General features: G+C 35.4%; 1 protein-coding gene across 1 annotated transcript in view; it reads right to left on the bottom strand.

Annotated features, from left to right (window-relative positions):
• The window catches only part of LOC132554521 (ankyrin-2-like), a 189,659-nt gene that overhangs the window by 49,470 nt on the left and 120,831 nt on the right, over positions 1-19,358 (bottom strand). Inside the window, exons 44-47 of the mRNA XM_060218839.1 lie at positions 19,258-19,323; positions 16,391-16,489; positions 7,286-9,604; positions 1,627-2,622 (exon numbers count right to left, since the gene is read on the bottom strand). Coding sequence (XP_060074822.1) covers positions 1,627-2,622; positions 7,286-9,604; positions 16,391-16,489; positions 19,258-19,323 — 3,480 coding nt within the window. The remainder of the gene's footprint in view (positions 1-1,626; positions 2,623-7,285; positions 9,605-16,390; positions 16,490-19,257; positions 19,324-19,358) is intronic.

The raw sequence follows: 19,358 nt of genomic DNA, 5'->3' as shown, positions 1-19,358 counted from the left end.
GGTTTCATGATACATGTGATGTATGATAGAAAATATAGTGATATTCGGTGTATAAAATATTACGGGAGATCAGAGCCGCTGTTTCAACAAAATTAAGTTCGCTTCACCCAAGTATGCTCTAGACTAAAGTTGTTTAAAATCCCTTATAAGCTGCAGAGGAACAACATGTACATTTTTATCAATCAGTTCTTGAATAGTTTTCAACAAATTCCACTGTATGTCACACAATTATTGTTCAAAGTTCCTAAACTTATGTACAATTAATAATAAATATGCTATACATAAGGAAGGTAGGTTGATTTTGTGTCCAACATCAAGAGCCATATCATATATTGAGTATGTCATTCACTCTCGGAACTATTTCTAGCTAGCTCATGATTTTTTCAGAAACAAAAATGCATGCAATGTTCATATTGAAAACCACTTCCAAAGGAATGCAGATCTACTTTACAGAAATCAAATTTTAATTTCTGTCCCTAATATGCTACTAGAATCTCAACACTGTGTGTACAACCTTCTAGCAAAACCACCAAGTATCTATATAACCAAGATGGTAAGAGAAAATAACAACCACAACAGTGACAATGATGCAAAATACCTTAATAACAAACATTGTAATGACCTTGATCCAAAGTTTCCAGTATGTAAGCACAGAAACTTTCAGCAAAACTTTAGACTGACCCTTTACAATACTTCATCGAAACTAGCTACACAGACATCACAAAGACTATGACTGGTACCCCAAACACCTTGCAGACCTTGATCAGTTTTGAGGTCTTGACAACAAATAACACATCCAAATGCCCTTGATGTCACTACAGCAACTAGCCGACTGTACACTACACAAAACCAAAACAGGAAAAACCAATCATATTGTCTTTTCCATCAACACAGCTTTCACATTAGTGCATCACACTTTTCTTACACAATGCATAAAAGATATCAAAATGTTTGAGAACATTGACCTCCTGGATATTCATTGTGCTGGACACGAAATTGAAAGCTGTATTTAGCATAAATATATGTTTTCTGTCTCTGAAGATCAAAGTAAAAGCAGGCCAGATATAAACCTCTGGACATTTTATTGTATAAAAAGAAAATGTGTTCTAATGAGAGTGATGCCACAACTGAGTCTGTGTTAGAAAAGAAATGACAACATTTCCACATCTTCTAGTGTAACCAGGTCTCCAATGTCTCCTCCAACAGCTAGTGATCAAGTAATTTATAAAAATCACCAAGAAGAGAAAGAGATTGATAGTTGATGATAGAATACCTCATTTCATTGTGTAATTATTTCATCTGCTTTATCCCGTCATATAACCGACAGCAGAGCCAAATCATCCACATTGCCAATTTCATTATGAATATACAAAGACAGCAAATTTTAAGAGCATAAATATTTGTGCAGATGGCATATCAAATTCTTGCATTCTTTGTGAAAATTGGAGCCTGTTAACTGTGTGGTAAGCTTGATGATCAACAAAAATGTGAAGAGACTGTGGAACTTAACAGTGACCTGAAAACTACAACACAGAGCACACAAACTGACTTTTCATGACAAACCATGTACCATGATAGCCTAGACTTGCATAACCAGCCAACACCATCACCCAAAGCAGCTGTTACCTGTTTCTGATGCCTCTGTAAGTGAATGCCCAGATGGTGCTTTCGTTTCATCCTCTGTCTTATCGAAAGTTGTTTCAACTTCATCCCCTCTCTGGACTGCTTCAAAATGTGCTGATCTGACTGTCCTTTGAACAACATTCTTAGCCATGTCATGAAAATCTGCTTCATCTTCGACAGTCACTGGAGATGTTGATCGTGGACTAGGGATGTACTTCTCCTCAGTTATAGTCTTAGAGACTTGAGCTTTGTCAATATCACCTGATGGAGATTTCACTCTAATGGTTTCGTGACTCTCGATCACACGTTTACGAATAATAGAGCCATCGGCAAGGACTTCTTCCACCTCCCCAAGTTCAGCCTCAATTTCACCTCCCAGTTCATCATCTTCATCAGTGTAGGAGCCAGACGATGATGATGAGGACTCATCATTGTCTATGAAGCAGGATTCTGTGCCAGGAATGATTTCATCGATTTCATAATCTTCTTCCGTTTTTTCACCTCCTTCATCAACAGACTGGTGGTGAGTATGGATACGATGCACCATGCGACTAGAAATGATCTGCTTTTTCACTTTTGTACCATCAGGCAAGGTGTCTTCAATACTCTCAACATCACGAACCTGTCGTGCTGGTTCCTCAAATGTTTCAATAATATCTTCCCTGTTTGTGCCAGGAATGGCTACATCTCCTTCAAAAATGTCCTCATCTCCAGTCTCAGATTTTAGACTCTTGCGGACATGTTTGACGGAATGTCGCCTGACTTTCTGGAATGAGTGAATTGTGCCATCAGGAAGAATTTCCTCCGACTCCTGGACATCTATTTCCTCTCTTATTGGACCTTCGGACTCTGTCACTTCATCTGTGCTCTTCGATTCATCCTCAATTTCTAACGTTGGCTGACGGGTAAATTTGCGAACCGTTCTGTGTTTGATCACTGTGCCATCAGGTAGTGTTTCTTCATATCTTGTCTCCTGCGGCGGTATATTTGAATCGAACACTGGAAGGCAAACAAGTATTCTGAAAAACCCCCACTTCTCACATCGACAAGCAAGCAAGGCAAATACATTATAATAAAGACATCCCTCACAGCATCGCAGACAGCAATTTTATGAAATGACCACTGCAAGACGAAAACCTCTTTACCAAATCCTATTAATCTTATTGTGATTTCCCTATGAGGGAATATAATAGGATTAGTATATTTGAGTTAAAAAGAAAGCTGGGTTGTATGTAAGTGATGATTAGTCTTAACAAAATAAAAATATGAACCAAACTGTAAATATGAAACCGGAAAAAACTTTGAATAAAGAACTAGATCATTCATGAATGGTAGAAATCTGGGGTATGTGTTATGTACAATATAGGGAGGAAATAGGGACTACTCACTGTTGTGACACAGAAAAGAAAAATACTTGTAAACAAATATACAGATACTATTGATTTTTACAGACAAGTGATCAAACTTGCTGCTGTTGAAAAGAAACATTAATCTGCAAAAACTGCTGTTTTCGTAGATCTTATTTCTGCATGTACTTCAAAATGGAATCATTTTCAAATACAATCACAACCTAAAAGGATGCTAGAGTTATTTCAAAGATGTTTTATCAGAAAATGATAAATTCCTTGGTCTGTAAAATGTACCAATGACCAAATGAAATTTACGTGATTTTTTTCTTTCTTTTTTTTTGTTTTTTTGGTCAAATAAGACAAATTTGCAATTTTAAGAGATAACTAACCTGCCATCTGTCAGGTTATCAAAATACCTGCATTCTTAAGAAATAACATTAGGAGTAAATATGAAGAGTATTAAAAACAGCATCTACCAAACACCTGAATATACAGAAACCACAACCAACTACATTAGAGACTATATCCATAGTTCTATCTAGATCTGTACGTAGTAACTAAGGTTCTTGGTTTTCTCTATACAATAGAGACGATCTGATACCTTGTGAAATAACACCAGAGGCCTATATTCTGTATGCAATATTCCTTCATGTGAATATATTTGTTTTTTCCATATAGCTATCTTTTCAAAGTCATGTCAGTTCAGATTGTAAACATAGCAAATAAATGCTTTACAACCTTTAAATATTATAATAAATCTACCCTAAAATATCTGTGATGTTTTCATTTGTGTCTGTGTGATCTGGATGTGTTGATGCCATGACAATTCAACCTGTCACTGCACCAAATTAAATACCATCTTTTTCCAATGCCCAAGTCCTATTTCATTTATAGATATACATTTAATGAACCATGTACTGATGTATTTATTTCATGACTTTTCTCCTTTAGGAGATAGCGTATTTTCCAGAGTATCATTCCGAATCAGATTTCTAGATGACTTTTCTCCCATATCGAGTGTAAACAATGACATACTGCCCTATAGGAGTGCTCAACATGCCTAGTTTAAGTTTCCATAGGGTGGGGGGGAATCCATGACTTATCTCCCTTTCTATCTCTACTGTATAAATAAGAAAGATCTCCCTTACAAATAGTGTGGAATTTTTGTGTGCTTTCGACTATTGAGCCATCCTCGTGACATCTCTCCATTCATCCGGAGTTTTTTCTAACGCTTATCTACTTATAACTGAGTGTTTCCATTAAGTATTCCTGTAGTTAAGGTGTTCATTTTGAATATGATTCGGGCAGAATCCTATTATAAGTTCCTAAGACTACTTGAATGATTAAAGTTTAAATTCAACACTGTATTTTAATTAAGAATTCCACTCCTGAGAAATGCCCAGATTTGTTAATGATGCTTACTAGCTTTTTGTCAGCCACAGTTGGATTGGAATTTATCTGATCCAAAATGGAACTATACAGCCCTTTGTTGTCATGGTAGAAGTACTTGACCACATTATATTGGTAGGAAGATATTTACAACCAACCACCTGGCATAAACACAAACACCATGCACTCACACCACAAAACAATCCACACAGACTAACAGCACTTCAAAACACATCCTGTACTAAAAACGTATAAAACACAATGAAATGTAACATAGTAATTAAAGCCATTTCATTCCTATGACAACAATGGCCAATACTACATACTCAATACAGGGCAAAACATGGAAATATGGTAACCATGGAGACAGGTAGTCATAACAAACTGGGAAAAGCAGGTTTTAATTATCATGAACAAAATGATCAATAGAAGGTTATCATTATTACTGGGAAAGGGCGGGGGGTAAGGTTGAAATTGGATTACAGGGATTAACATTAAATCCTAAATTAAAAATATGGCTGCTGTGAAAGGACTTTTAGCAACAACAGAATGGGCTGATTAATGACAGCCTACAGTTGGGATTCACCATGTTCTGGGGAGATTGTGGAATCATCCCCCGATAATGGATCGAAGGATTACATCTCACTTTGGTGGTTTGATGAATTTATTTGTAGAGAAGCGAACAATTTGATAAGAATATAGTATTGATTGAGGACTTTGATCCCCAGATCATAGATTGAGGGATTTTATCTCAGTATATTGAATTGAGGGATTTAATCTCAGTATATTGAATTGAGGGGTTTGATCTCAGTATATTGAATTGAGGGGTTTGATCTCAGTATATTGAATTGAGGGGTTTGATCTCAGTATATTGAATTGAGGGATTTAATCTCAGTATATTGAATTGAGGGGTTTGATCTCAGTATATTGAATTGAGGGATTTGATCTCAGTACAATGGATGGAGAGATTTCGTCCCAGAATAATGGATGAAGGGATTTGTTTTGACATGATTGAGGGATTTCATCCCCGTTTAATGGATTGAGGATTTGATCCCAGGATAATGGATCCTGGGATCTGTTCTAAGAAGATTTAGGGATTGGATCCCAGGCTAATGGATCCTGGGATTTGTTCTAAGAAGATTGAGGGATTGGATACCAGGCTAATGGATCCTGGGATCTGTTCTAAGAAGATTGAGGGATTGGATACCAGGCTAATGGATCCTGGGATCTGTTCTAAGATGATTGAGGGATTTGATACCAGGCTAATGGATCCTGGGATCTGTTTTGAGAAGACTCAGGGATTGGATCCCAGACTAATGGATCCTGGGATCTGTTCTAAGAAGATTGAGGGATTGTATCCCAGACTAATGGATCCTGGGATCTGTTCTAAGAAGATTGAGGGATTTGATACCAGGCTAATGGATCCTGGGATCTGTTTTGAGAAGACTCAGGGATTGGATCCCAGACTAATGGATCCTGGGATCTGTTCTAAGAAGATTGAGGGATTGGATCCCAGGCTAATGGATCCTGGGATCTGTTCTAAGAAGATTGAGGGATTTGATACCAGGCTAATGGATCCTGGATCCCAGGCTAATGGATCCTGGGATCTGTTCTAAGAAGATTGAGGGATTGTATCCCAGACTAATGGATCCTGGGATCTGTTCTAAGATGATTGAGGGATTTGATACCAGGCTAATGGATCCTGGGACCTGTTCTAAGAAGATTGAGGGATTGGATCCCAGGCTAATGGATCCTGGGATCTGTTCTAAGAAGATTGAGGGATTTGATCCCAGGCTAATGGATCCTGGGACCTGTTCTAAGAAGATTGAGGGATTGGATCCCAGGCTAATGGATCCTGGGACCTGTTCTAAGAAGATTGAGGGATTGGATCCCAGGCTAATGGATCCTGGGATCTGTTCTAAGAAGATTGAGGGATTGGATCCCAGGCTAATGGATCCTGGGATCTGTTCTAAGAAGACTGAGGGATTGGATCCCAGGCTAATGGATCCTGGGATCTGTTCTAAGAAGATTGAGGGATTGGATCCCAGGCTAATGGATCCTGGGATCTGTTCTAAGAAGATTGAGGGATTGGATCCCAGGCTAATGGATCCTGGGATCTGTTCTAAGAAGACTCAGGGATTGGATCCCAGACTAATGGATCCTGGGATCTGTTTTAAAAAGATTGAGGGATTAGATACCAGTATATAGGATAGAGGGATTGAATCCCTACAGTGTGGATTGAAGGATTTGATCTCTATCAGAGAGAACTGGGCGATCTGATCCAAGTACAGTGGATTGTTGACCTAGATTCCAATATAATGGAACTAGGGATTTAATCTAGGTACTGGATTTCAGAATAATTATCCCTTTAGGGATCTGAAGGATTTTAATCTGAATTTCAAGTTTCAAAACTAGTGATAATGAACTAGATAGGACAGATAATGCCAGTAAACAGATACCTACAAACCATCAAAAATTATATATCGTTAAGGTTGCTGCACAACTCTGAATGTGCATGGACATTAAATATCAATAACAGAAAACAGAATTCATGCTGTTTTGAGTTGAAAGTGCTGAACAGGGAATGCATGTCACCATAACAACATGCTAGAAAGAGGTTGGAGTGGAAAATTGAGTGTATATTTATTAATCTTTACAAATAGATATTTTATCATACAGGGGAGAAAGTTACATGCTATACAAAAAAGGCTAAATGTTCTTCTCAGCCATCATACCTAGACATTTTAAACCAAGGGAAACGGCATGTTAGTAGGTCAGAGAACGGAAGGCTATCGTTTCTCTACTGGGATGTCTTTTATTTGGGAGAGAATAACTTGTACAAGTTTTGTTTTATTTGATTCTAAAGATATTACTGGGAGAACTAAAAAGCCTGGGTAAAACTCAAGTCAGGCCAAACAAGATACCTTCTCCCTCAGTATCGCCTTCCTCAGAGTCGCCTGGGTACCGCCACTCTAGAGGGCTTCCTTCTTTCTCTTTTATGTCCTCTGCCCCTACCTCTGTGGGAGGACAACCTGTCTCGAGAGGAAGAGACTGTTTAACCTCGCTCCCTAGTTCCACAACCCCAGACTCACCCTGTACAGAAACGCCAGAATCCTCAAATGCTACATGTTTTGTGTGCTTTCCGTCCACCTCTGTTTCTTGTTCCTTAGTAATCACCATCTTCACAGTTGCTTCGTCACCTACACTCTCATACTGTTCACCTCTTTCCACAAAGGATTCCATCATGGATGCTCTTTCCTCCTCTATATCCTCATCAGCAGGTTGACATTCCTCAACAGTAGATTCCTCCTTGGTCGTCACTTCCTCCACAGCTAATGCTTCAGTTTTCTCCTCAACTTCTTCAATGTCCTCCACACCAGGCTGACATTCAGACACAGATGATTCTATCTTGGTAGTTACGCTCTCTGTAACAATACTTTGCATGTCTTGTTCAACTGATTCCAAGTCCTCCAGAGCAGGCTGACATTCCTCATGTGAAGATTCTTCTTTGGTCGTTACATCTTCCACAACTGGTACATCTGAATCTTGTACCACACTCTGTACTCCAGTTGGACCCTCATCGGGAAGAACCCTTTCAACTGATGCTCTATCTTCCACAAACTCATACTGTTCCCCTCTGTCAACGTAGTCTTCTCCAATAGCCTTTCCGTCCTCAGAGTCGGACAGGTAAGAACCTTCCCCACTCGAATAAGTGGTGTGACTTGAAGAACTGCTTTGCCTACGACACTCTTCAGCAGGTTCAACAAAATCAGGTTCTGTGTCTTTTTGTAAGGGTTCAGCATGTTCAATGACAGGTTCGTCTGTATACGCTGGTTCATAAGATTCATCTGCTGGCTCAGATTCCAACTTTGCTGGTTCATCAAATGGGACAGGTTCATGTTCATTACCCTCTGATACATTCTCATGTTCAACACAAGTACTGTCCAAACCTGAACCAGGAGAAACAAGTTCACCAGCTTTCTCTGACGTAGTGTCATGGGAATCAACTTGTTCTGTGATGTCAGCCAATGGCTGACCTAGTTCTACATTAGGTTGTAAATCATGCTCTCCCGAACTGTCTGAATCTGATGAACTAGAACTTGATGAAAGTTTGTCTTCATCACTTTGGTATTTATCGACATCATCTGGCTCTTGGACACCACTGGCTATTTCAGCAGGTTGCAAATGTCCAATATTTTTTTCTAAAATGTCATCCAAGTCAGATTCCTTTGAGGAATCAGGTTGCTTCTCTATTTCTACAGAAGATGTGCTGGTCAAAGAATCATAATGTTCATCTGCAGGTGTTTCATAAGATGGCAGTTCCGTCCTTGGAACATCGTCAACAACTGTTTCTTGCACAGGTTGAGAATCTTGAACAAAATCACTTCTTTCTGGATCAGTTGGGTCCACAACAACATCTTCGATACTTGTTTCTGGAATTGGCGTTTTTTCTTCCTTTTCATCAATTGTTTCTTTGGCAGAAACATCAGTGACACTTTCAGGGACAAATTCTGGAACACCAACATTCGACACCTCCATAGTACGATCAACTGGTGGATCTACAGATGATTCTATCACTTCTTTTGACTCTGATACAGGGGGATGTGCTCCATCATCTTGTGCTGCAGTCAATTCCTCGACACCTGTTTCCTTGTCCTCTGCGGTAGTATCTGTACACTGTGTGTATCCTGGTGGACTTTCCCTGTCCTGTTCAAATCTGTCTTCTCCCAGCGTTTCCTTGTTTTCTGATGACTTCGATGGAACTGGAACATCTTCCTCAAATTCAGCTTGATGATCGGACAAAGATTGAGAAGATGACGAAAATGACGAAGAAGACAAACTAGAGGATCTCTTTCCTGCAACCTCTGGTGGAGAGGTTTCCCTAACCAGATCTTTCCTCAAACTATCTACAACTTTGCCCATGTCAGGTTCGATGGGTTTTGGATCAACACTTGAAGAAGAAATGTCTGCTTGTTGAGGTTCACGCATTTCAATGTCTGATGGTATTGTAGGAATTTCAGTACCTAAATCCCCTACAACACACTGTTCAGTTTCAATATTAGCTTTATTTATTTCTTCCTCTAAGAATTCAAACTGATTGTTGACAACATCCTCATCCAATGGAGGAGGAGCCGTGAACTCTGACCCCTGGGTCACAGGCATGACCTGTTGCTCTGGAGCCACATCTTGTTGCAAGTCCTCAGAGACCGTTTGTAGGCTTAAACCTTCCTCGTAAGGAGGCACTGAAATTTGTGAGAAAGTGTCAAGATAAAACATAAGGTATTTTACCAGTGAAAATAGTCCTCGCTTCCGCTAGTTAGGTGATCAAGCATAGCCAAATTGGCCCAAAAAGCATGCCCAGATGCTGTGAGTATTGCGTTTGGTTTCTAGCTCAGCAAATCACAAATGTAGTAGTAGTCCTGGGATGGCAAGCAATCTTGGGTGAGCTAAAGTAACCCCAAGATGGCAAAAAACACTACCATGTTTTCCCAAATCTAATATGGCAATGTGATATATCAAAGATGGAAATTATGAGAGTGACGATGATTGATGATGATGATGACGATGATATATTTTAAAAATTGTTAATAATTAATTGAGTCAGATATAGAGTTATATAGTGTGTATAAGCTAAATGGCTAGCAATAGACAATTTTTAAAAGACACTACAGGACGTTGATGTAGACAAAACAGTCAGAAAATATATACAAAGACACCACTGTCACGCACTCACTGGTTTTAACAATCTGGATACATTCTCAAAACCATTTACACATTTACTGACCTATGATTTCTGAATTGATCATATTCATCCTATCAACAAGAAAAGTAGTATAATTGATAATATTTTACGAGAAGCTTTGCTAGTGTGTATAACTGGTGATGGAGGCTATGTTGTTCTTATAGTAGTATGTTTTGTGCTGTTCAATGATTTTAAAGTGTACATACATACCCTGTGTGATGTCTCAAACACAGTTCTTCTGCTTCATGGTGAATGTTCTCGCACAAGTCCTACTTCAAACGATTTCGGTCACTTTTTATTAGAAGATAGTAGGTCCGACTTCAAACGTTTTTGGTAACTTTTTATTCGGAGATAGTAAGTCCTACTCCAAATGATTTTTGTCACATTTTATAAGAAGATAGTGTGATGTGGGAAACTAGATTAATTCTGTTTCAGCCTAGGTTGTGTCATATTGGCACAAAGTTCTACTGTAAGTTTTATTTTCGAAAAATTGATTTTCGAAAAAATTTCTAAGTTGTATGTGTATTATATATAACTTTAAAATCAAACAATGTACTTGTGAAATACATACCTATGTTGTAGAGTAACACTACAAAATGATATTTGTGTGACTGTGTAATTTTCTTACTATAATCTATGGATACGTATCTAATTCGCAATAAAGCAGAAAATCCTACTTCCCTGTGTTTCTATTCACCAGTACATAATTTCAGCAATGTTGACTCGCCTTCTTCTTTATCTGAATCACACATGTGCATTCTAGAACTTGTCACACTTTGGAGGGGAAAACTGACATGGCCAAACTCATGCAGATATTACACAAAGCGCACTGCATTTCATAAAAGTACCTAATATTACAATTACTTTTTACTAAGAAGCATTGTTTTTCGACTATGCTATTATCAAGGGAGATAAGTAGGTTTGGAAAGAGAGAGCATCATGCATTGTTATCCAAGCCTTCAAATGTCCTTGCATATTGCAGTACATATATTGTAGTTCAAAATTATGCAAAATGCAATCCATTTTTGAAAATTTCCAATCTGGATTATGATAATGCAAACAATTCAAATTTACACATGCTTGTGAATGAAATTGTTCTATAATTTCTTTAGTTGTAAAATCTTGTGGTATTCCATCTCTGTGATATTTGTCTAATGCAGACTTGGTTTGTGAAATGTACCTATATTGATTCTAATAAAAACTAAACTACACACAAGCAAACAAACCCAAATTAACCTCTAGCATGTAAATTATATGACAGACAAAAGAAAAAAAAATGTGCCACAACAGACTGAGGAAGTTTGGGATAAAAATGTTGGAGAATTCTGCTTTTAATGTTTTGAAAAAGAATCACTCTGGTATCCAATGTCTACTACAGATAATGGGAAATCTTTCTGTTTAATTAATTTGGCTTCTTTGTTGTAAGGAGATCATATTGTGCTGATGAATTATTGGAGAAATGTCAATCTTTAACGAGATAGATCTAGATATAGTACACATGCCAACAGCCAGGGTACGACACTTGTACAATGAAAACTCATGCTTAGATAGGAAACAGTATCGATCTGGTAGATCAAGACATTAATAACCAGGTACCAAATAAACAGTTTTACAGAAAGGCATTCATATGTATATAACTTGCTAAAATTATGACTTCTTTTTCCAGATTTAACAAAGGAGAAAAAGGGTAAATATCCATCACACACTAAAATTTAATTTAAATTTTCGAATTTATTTGAAATTTTTTAAACAGAGTAATTTTTTGATATTTGCAATTTCTGATATTTGCAACGAATTTTATAAAAAGATGTTTCTTTTCATGGAATCTATAAGGGATTTAAAAAAAAAACTTTCGAAAGAATCTATCACCAGGATTGTTTGTCAAGATTTTAAACCAAAAATAAACAGAAATCTAAAAAAAAAAAAGGTTACAAAAAAATTCTATGGGAAAAAGAAACTAGCTTTTAAAATTAAAAAAAAAATGCAGATAAAATCCAGAATTATAAATAAAAAAAATAGAATATATATATATATATATATATATATATGTATATGATAAAATATGAAACTATAACCAAAGTTGATTACGAAGATCCTTTTAATTTGGAGGAATATTACAAAAAAAAAATAAATAAATAAAAAAGGAAAGAAGAAGACTCTGTGAAAATATTCACAACAAACACTAGTGCAATTTGTGCAATAGTAAACGTAAGCTTGGCCATACCATTCTTCATACCAAGGTCTACAACATTAAACATTTCCCTTCTACTCAAACTGTTGATCACTGTGAGATCGACTTCCAGGATAACGATAATACTTTTAATAAATATGTACTTCTTGGTCTCTGTTTAATTTTCTTTCATCTACTTCTTTTAATATTCCTGTATTCTCATTTGCTTTCTTTGATAATTGCTTATGAAATGTTAAATTTGATTCAAATTATGTGATTTTTTATTTTGTTTCTTTTCAACCTATTTGTTAAATTTTCAGAGTTTTTAGCATATTTTACATGTTTCATTTGTCTTTTTGTTATTATTTTGCCTCCATTTCTGTAAACAAAATACATGTCTTGTCCATTTAAAGTGTGACCCTTCTGCTGTGAGCATGTATATCAAGGACATCATGTGCAACAAAACCTCTAATGATGAATGGCTCAAAGCAATCAATCATGCAGTGTCATAGATATTTACTAAAGCATGGAAAAACAAGCATTTACGAAAAAAAAAAAAAAAAGAAAATCTGGTTTGAAATTTTTTAAAAACATTGTGTGATGGTCATTTCTCTTAACTTATTCCTTTGATTCAATGTTCTAAAGATACCTTTCAATTATCTTATTTTTTGACATTTCAGTTAAAATCAATAAATTTTTTCCTTCATCTCAAGAAAGAGCCAAACATGAATTAAAAGTAATGTATGGACATGCTTTCCTTAATTTCTCGTTAAATTTCTCTCTTCCTTCCATTTTTCCAATGTTTTTTTTTCTAGTGGCTTCAATCGTGAAAGTTCAAATCAATTATATGTATCTGTCCCTAAGAATTCATCAGCATACTTGACTTGCGGCACTCCATCAAAGCTCTCATTGGTCGAGAGACTGAGACTTTTACAGATCAACATTAAAAGCAGATCACCAAATTTTTCTCTTGGGGCAGAAATGAATGAAAAAAGTAAAGAAAAACAAAAAGAGGAAAACAATGCAATGAATTTTGAAATTTGCTATATCCAATTTTATTGGAAATGGTTACCATGACAACAGTGCATTAAAAGCGGTTAGAGGTCTATGACAGAAACAAATTGAGATAAGGTTTCAATGTAAGTATGAAACCTAGCTATATAACAGAACATGTTATCTTCCATATACTTATGTAGGTATTAGCTCTATTCATAAATATAGATAAAAATCTCAAATGTTAAAATCTAATTTTTGAAGTTTTGAATACATGCAAATGATAATTATCTGTTTACATATTGTATCTGAGGGTAATCAAAGTCCATTTTTTCTAAAATGTGGTTCTTTTAAGTAAATCTGATCTGGTTGATGTAGAGTTCTTTGCAGGTATTGCGAAATATATAAACGATAACTCCAAATATTCAGATCAAAGGTCGTAACAAATCTAGAAAGAGGCTTCTTACTGTTAGACTGAAGTGGGTTCCAAGAGAAGCACAAATATGTTGATAAATGTGTAACACATGTACATTTACACCACAGCAATGCCAAGCTTTGAATTAATAAGCTTTTTGAAATTATATCAGTTGTTCAGGTTAGAAATGAATTTTGTGAAAAAAGTGTCTTCTTTAATTGAACTTTCCCACCTCTTTTCTTCTTTTGCTCTTCAAGAAAATTCGAAATATCCCAGCATTGTTGTTATTACTTACACTAAATTTACATCAGAGCTAGCTGTAGTGTAAAAATGTACGTTTTCACCTCAATCCAACAGCAAAGGTTAAACACAAAAAACACTGCAATCTGTGGATGGCTGCAAGGATATATCATTCCGAAAAAACATTTTTGCAATCCATTTCCAGTAAAATGATCTTTTCATTGAAGATAATTACTTCCAAATGAGTTTCTGAATTCCTCATAAAAATGCTTTTTTTTGTCGGTACATGTACTTGGAAAGGTCGTGAATACAAATTGGCTGACTGTTAAGTGCCATTAACATTTTTCTAAAACTTTTTTCCTTTTTTTTTTTTAACCTGATGCTGTAATGAGAAATTCACAATAAATTTCAGAGCTATTTTTTTCCCTGATAAAGCAGCCTTCTAGACTTGATACAATTTACAATACCTGCAAAAAACCTTTTCAACAGTCATTTAATAAACAAGATCAGTTTCGATAATCATACTTGATACTGCAGTATCATTGAACCATCAGTTATTGTTATTATCATTAATAATTTTGTTAAAAATGTTTTGTTATGGAAAAATAGAGACTACTAAAGAATCTAAAGAGCTGCCCAGAAAATATAAGTAAAAGCTAGATTTTCAAGGGTTGTCTACCCTTGGATATTTTTGTCATTAGATTATTATAAACAATTTTCACTTGATTTTTTTTTCTTTGCTGAGAAAATATATAAATAATCAATTCAAGAGTGCCTCATTTTGGATAAGCATCATCTCACTGTAATATTACTGATCCCAAATAACAATACAATAATCTAAAATCCTAAAATTTTACAAACGTTTGACTGTAACATTTATGAACACCACAGATAACACATTTAACAATGAGCGAGATATACATATTAACCATTAATGAACCCTTAACCAGTAAGCTTACTACATAATGTAATTTCAAAATTTTAGTAATGGCAGAAAACCCATGTCATCTTGTACACTACATGGCAAATACTAGGCATTATAACGATTACACACTACATATATGATATTAACACACTTCTTAAATAACAAATACGTATCATCAGATATTAAGTTTATCAAAAAGAAACTATTGCAAATTACAAGTCTTGTGAGGTGTCCAAGTCATAAACTACTATGGAAAATCTTATTGTATGGTGGACATTAGGAATATGACATGCCATTGAGCTCATGGAATTTGTAGGAAAACCATGCACAGGGAAAAACCTTGATAACATTATGCCATAATATATTACCTTGTCACCTCAACACATGTCAACTGTGTGGTCATCTAAATATAGCTAATGAATATTGGCTGGCGTGGAACCTGCCCAACTTTTCACCGAACTTAAATTTGAATATGTATATGACTGCTTTGTCAGTAAAAGATTTTTTAACATTGAAAATGATGAAATTCTCACACTAATTCTTTTTCATTTGATCATGTCATGGATATCGCTTTGATATACCTGAGTGTAATTTTTGTTATTGTGATTTATGGGGCATGAACACAACTTTCGTCTCGTGATCAATCGCTGTAAATAATTAAGGCTAAAACTTGCCTAAGTGACTTCATTTGAAATAACACAATCTTTTTACCTCAGCATATAATGGGCCCAATTCCCTTTGGTAATATCTGAATCTTTGATGGAAGAAATCTAATAACTCTGGAGAATAACACCACAATCAATGACGGTATCATATTACCAATTACTAATAGGAGGCACATTTTCCATTAAAAAAAATTCCTTTTTTTCAAGATCGTACAATGTACATCCTTCAACTCCTTCTTGTTAAAAACCTGCTTGACACAACGAAAGGTAACGAAAATGTCATCATGGAAAATAATCCAAATGACAGCTGTGAAAAAACAGTCGAAGGAATTTCTAATCTTGATTCACACATATATAACAACTATTTAACAAAAAACAAGTGTTCTTGTTTTCTTTTTATAAAATTCTCAGTGATAAAATTTGGTAAACAAAAACTCAATGATCTTTTGTGATAACGATGAAGCTACTGGCCATTTTTATTTCATTCTTTCACCTGGAGTGTGTCTATTAGTCCCTGAGGTTTATGGTGGCAGCAGCAATGCCATTGCCATGGAAACACTCCACACCGTTTCTGGTAACTATGGAATGAAATTCGTAACTCAGTGTAGCAAAAATAAAAATTATGTGATTTTTTCTGTCTTTATCGCTGACAAAGCAAGCAATGGACCAAAAGCATTTGGTTGATTGTGGGTTTTTTTTTTTTTTTTTTTCCTGATTAAAAATGTTCTGATTAAAAATTTTCTGGTTGTTTTTCTGATTAATGACAAACAGAAATAAGCTTGGCAGGTTCCACAAAATATTTGAAATATCCGATAAACAATGTGCCCTCTTACTGGGCTTCGACAATGACAAACAAACATGGAGCCTAGTCTACACACCAGTTTCCTCTGGTTGGGAAGCATCATCTCTCTTGGGCTCGCCGAAGGATAAACTTTCAGTTAAGGCCTTGATTGCTTCTGAATCTGGTGCAACTTGCTCTGTAAATGAAAAAGAATGAGGAACAGGGTAATTTTAGTGAAAAAAGACTTTTTATATGACATGTATATAAAAAAAAAGCAACTGAATTAGTTTTCTAAACACATTCTTTTATAAATTTGAAGCAGAATCTCACAAAATGAACATGATTTCATTTCTCAGTATACCGGTAAGTTCACAAAATTTTTTGTGTGCCAATACCAATTTTCATTTACTACAAAAAATATATGTATATACACATTATGTATTAAGATATTGTATCCTTTTTCAGAACAATGAATCTCCGGTTTCTGTTCTATTGCATGTATCCCAAAAATTAAACAATTAACTGACACTATAGTTATTTCCACTATTTTAATATCCTCAAGCTTTTCAGAATTCGCAGCAAAGAGAACAAAATCAAACTTCTTGATTTCGAAGAAAATCTAATAATCTTCACTGAGGATTTTTTTTTTAAAACCTCTGAGGAATGAGACAGACATCTTCCATCTTAACAAGCATTAATTGAATAACAATTTGAAATATTTCATTATCATAATGATCCAACATATTTGCAGTGTCCCAATACTACTCAGGAAGTCAAATTACAGCTAATACAATGCTGTATTACCATCTGCTTTAGAGTACAATATCACAACAATCATGAAACATGCTATACAATTGTTCTATCATGCAGAGATAAGTTTATACAAGAAATACAGGAAAATAGATGCACTATATACAATGGTAACATGGAATTGAAATATAGTTAGACAAATTAAAAGTAGATGATAATGTATTACAACATCTATACAATATATAAAAAATTACAGTAAGTGTAAAAAATATGTTATACAAAATATGTCTATAATATTGCTATTTCAGCTTTAGAAAATTAACGAGTACCAAGTTAAAAAAAAAATCAGAAAGAAAATGTAATACATATATATAATGGACTGTCTCTAATTACTACTACAGTAGTTTCTTGGCAGTTATTAAAATCTGGCAATCATTTTTTATCCAAGAATTGAATTATATTTTTGGTCTTGAAATGAGTTGTACAACATAGGATCTGACTACAGAAATTTAGACTTTCTGATAAACTAAGCTTTTCACTTTGTCTTCGCCTTGTCATGGATGGTGACACAAACAATGATGGAAAAGTGACGACTATGATGACATAGCCTTGCTTCCACTTATCAGCAAGACAAAAGTTTTAATTGGCTGTAAAAAACATTTAGGAAAAGATCGTAGAAAAAGTATATTTCAATGTAAAGTGCCACTGACAATGTCACAGGTGCTTGACAACATTGCGAGGGAATCAGCTCCCAGTACACAAAGCTGTGCTAGCCATTGTACCTTCCATAACCACAGTTCTCTCAGTTGTACCCGATGGCGTAATTGTGGTTATTTTTTTGACAGTTTTCCATGTTTTACCATTGTCATCCGACTCTTGGAAAATTTCCTCAATCTCTTCCGTGTACATTTCCTCATACTCATCGGCAGTTTCCGAGACACTAGCAAGCATAGAACTCTCCCCTTTGGAGGTGTGAAAAGCAGCAAGGACAAGAATCATCATCAGGCAATGAAGCATTTCTATTTATTACAAGTTTCTTATCCAATTTTCTACAGAGCAATATATATCGAGCAAAGCTTATACGGCGAAAAAATAAACAATATCCTACAAAGTTTAAACTTTATCTGTGACTTATACTATCACAAGGTTCACAAAATTACAGATTTATATGTCAGTTGTTAGCAGTACTCAGTGAGGGTAATATCAGTCCAGTGTTAAGTCAGTACAAATTAATGACCATCAAAGTTCTATTCAAATGCTGTTGTCTTTATAACTCCTCAGTCTCTATACAGACTAAATAACGTCATGCAGTATGTAACACTCTACTTATCAAAATCTGGAAAAAAACTACTTCATGCTCATTATGGGTAAATTAGGTGTCTACTGTTTTAGGATTTAATGGATTCATGGGCTTAAAATCTTTGACAAAACTTGTGTATAATATCAACCATTTCTATTACATACAAGTATTACAAATCTGAGGAAAGTGATGGGGGAAAAGAATTTTAGATTTACCAAATAAATACATACTTCCACATCCTTCTTTTAAGTATTTCATTTTAAATGATTGTTTTAGCTTACAAATTATCAGATGTTGTATAAAATTAATGCTAGTACACCAACGAAAAATCTTACAAAAAATGTAAATGGTACTGTGTTCGCAAAGCAAGATAAGTTTGATGATATTTTGAGAGATTGTTATGTGGTTAATTTTGGGACAGCTGCTGGACAAGTAGCATATATATTTTGCAGAAGAAATATTTTGCGTATTGATTATCCAATGCAAGATGTTTTATATTTGTTAAGAATATTTCCATTTGAGAAGCATTTTCCTACGAATTAAGATAGATATGTGTTAGAGAGAAAAATGATCAGATGTACACCAATTTGTAATATCAGAGGAAAGATTCAGTTGAAAGTTTGATACACTTCAGAGCAACAAACAGAAAGCGAGTTTATTAATGGAGAAATTTCACAGCACACCAACCAAATATACACATCACCAAACAGAAAACAAGTCAGTTATTCTAGAGATGCACAGACACTCTTGTCCCGCACATGAGTATAGGACAGACAGACAGACAAGTCTCACATGTGAGTATTGGACAGACAGACAAGTCCCACACAAGTATAGGACAGAACGACTAGCCTCCTATACACTGTGAGATAAAGACAGCTAGGTGAGTATATGGTTGATTAGGTGTGTTTTTGTACCTGTGGGGAAAGCTTTCTCTACAGGACTTGGCGGTGGAGTCTTTATTCCCTCCGCATCGTCGCTGTCTGTAATATCCCAAAGTCAGTGTCACAGTTATTCC

Source organism: Ylistrum balloti, unplaced genomic scaffold (assembly GCF_031769215.1).
Source record: "Ylistrum balloti isolate Yb309-2 unplaced genomic scaffold, AGI_CSIRO_Ybal_v1 Utg370416, whole genome shotgun sequence".
NCBI classification, from domain to species: Eukaryota; Metazoa; Mollusca; class Bivalvia; order Pectinida; family Pectinidae; genus Ylistrum; species Ylistrum balloti.
Note: the sequence above shows the minus strand (reverse complement) of the source record. Positions and strands in the feature narration are given on the sequence as shown.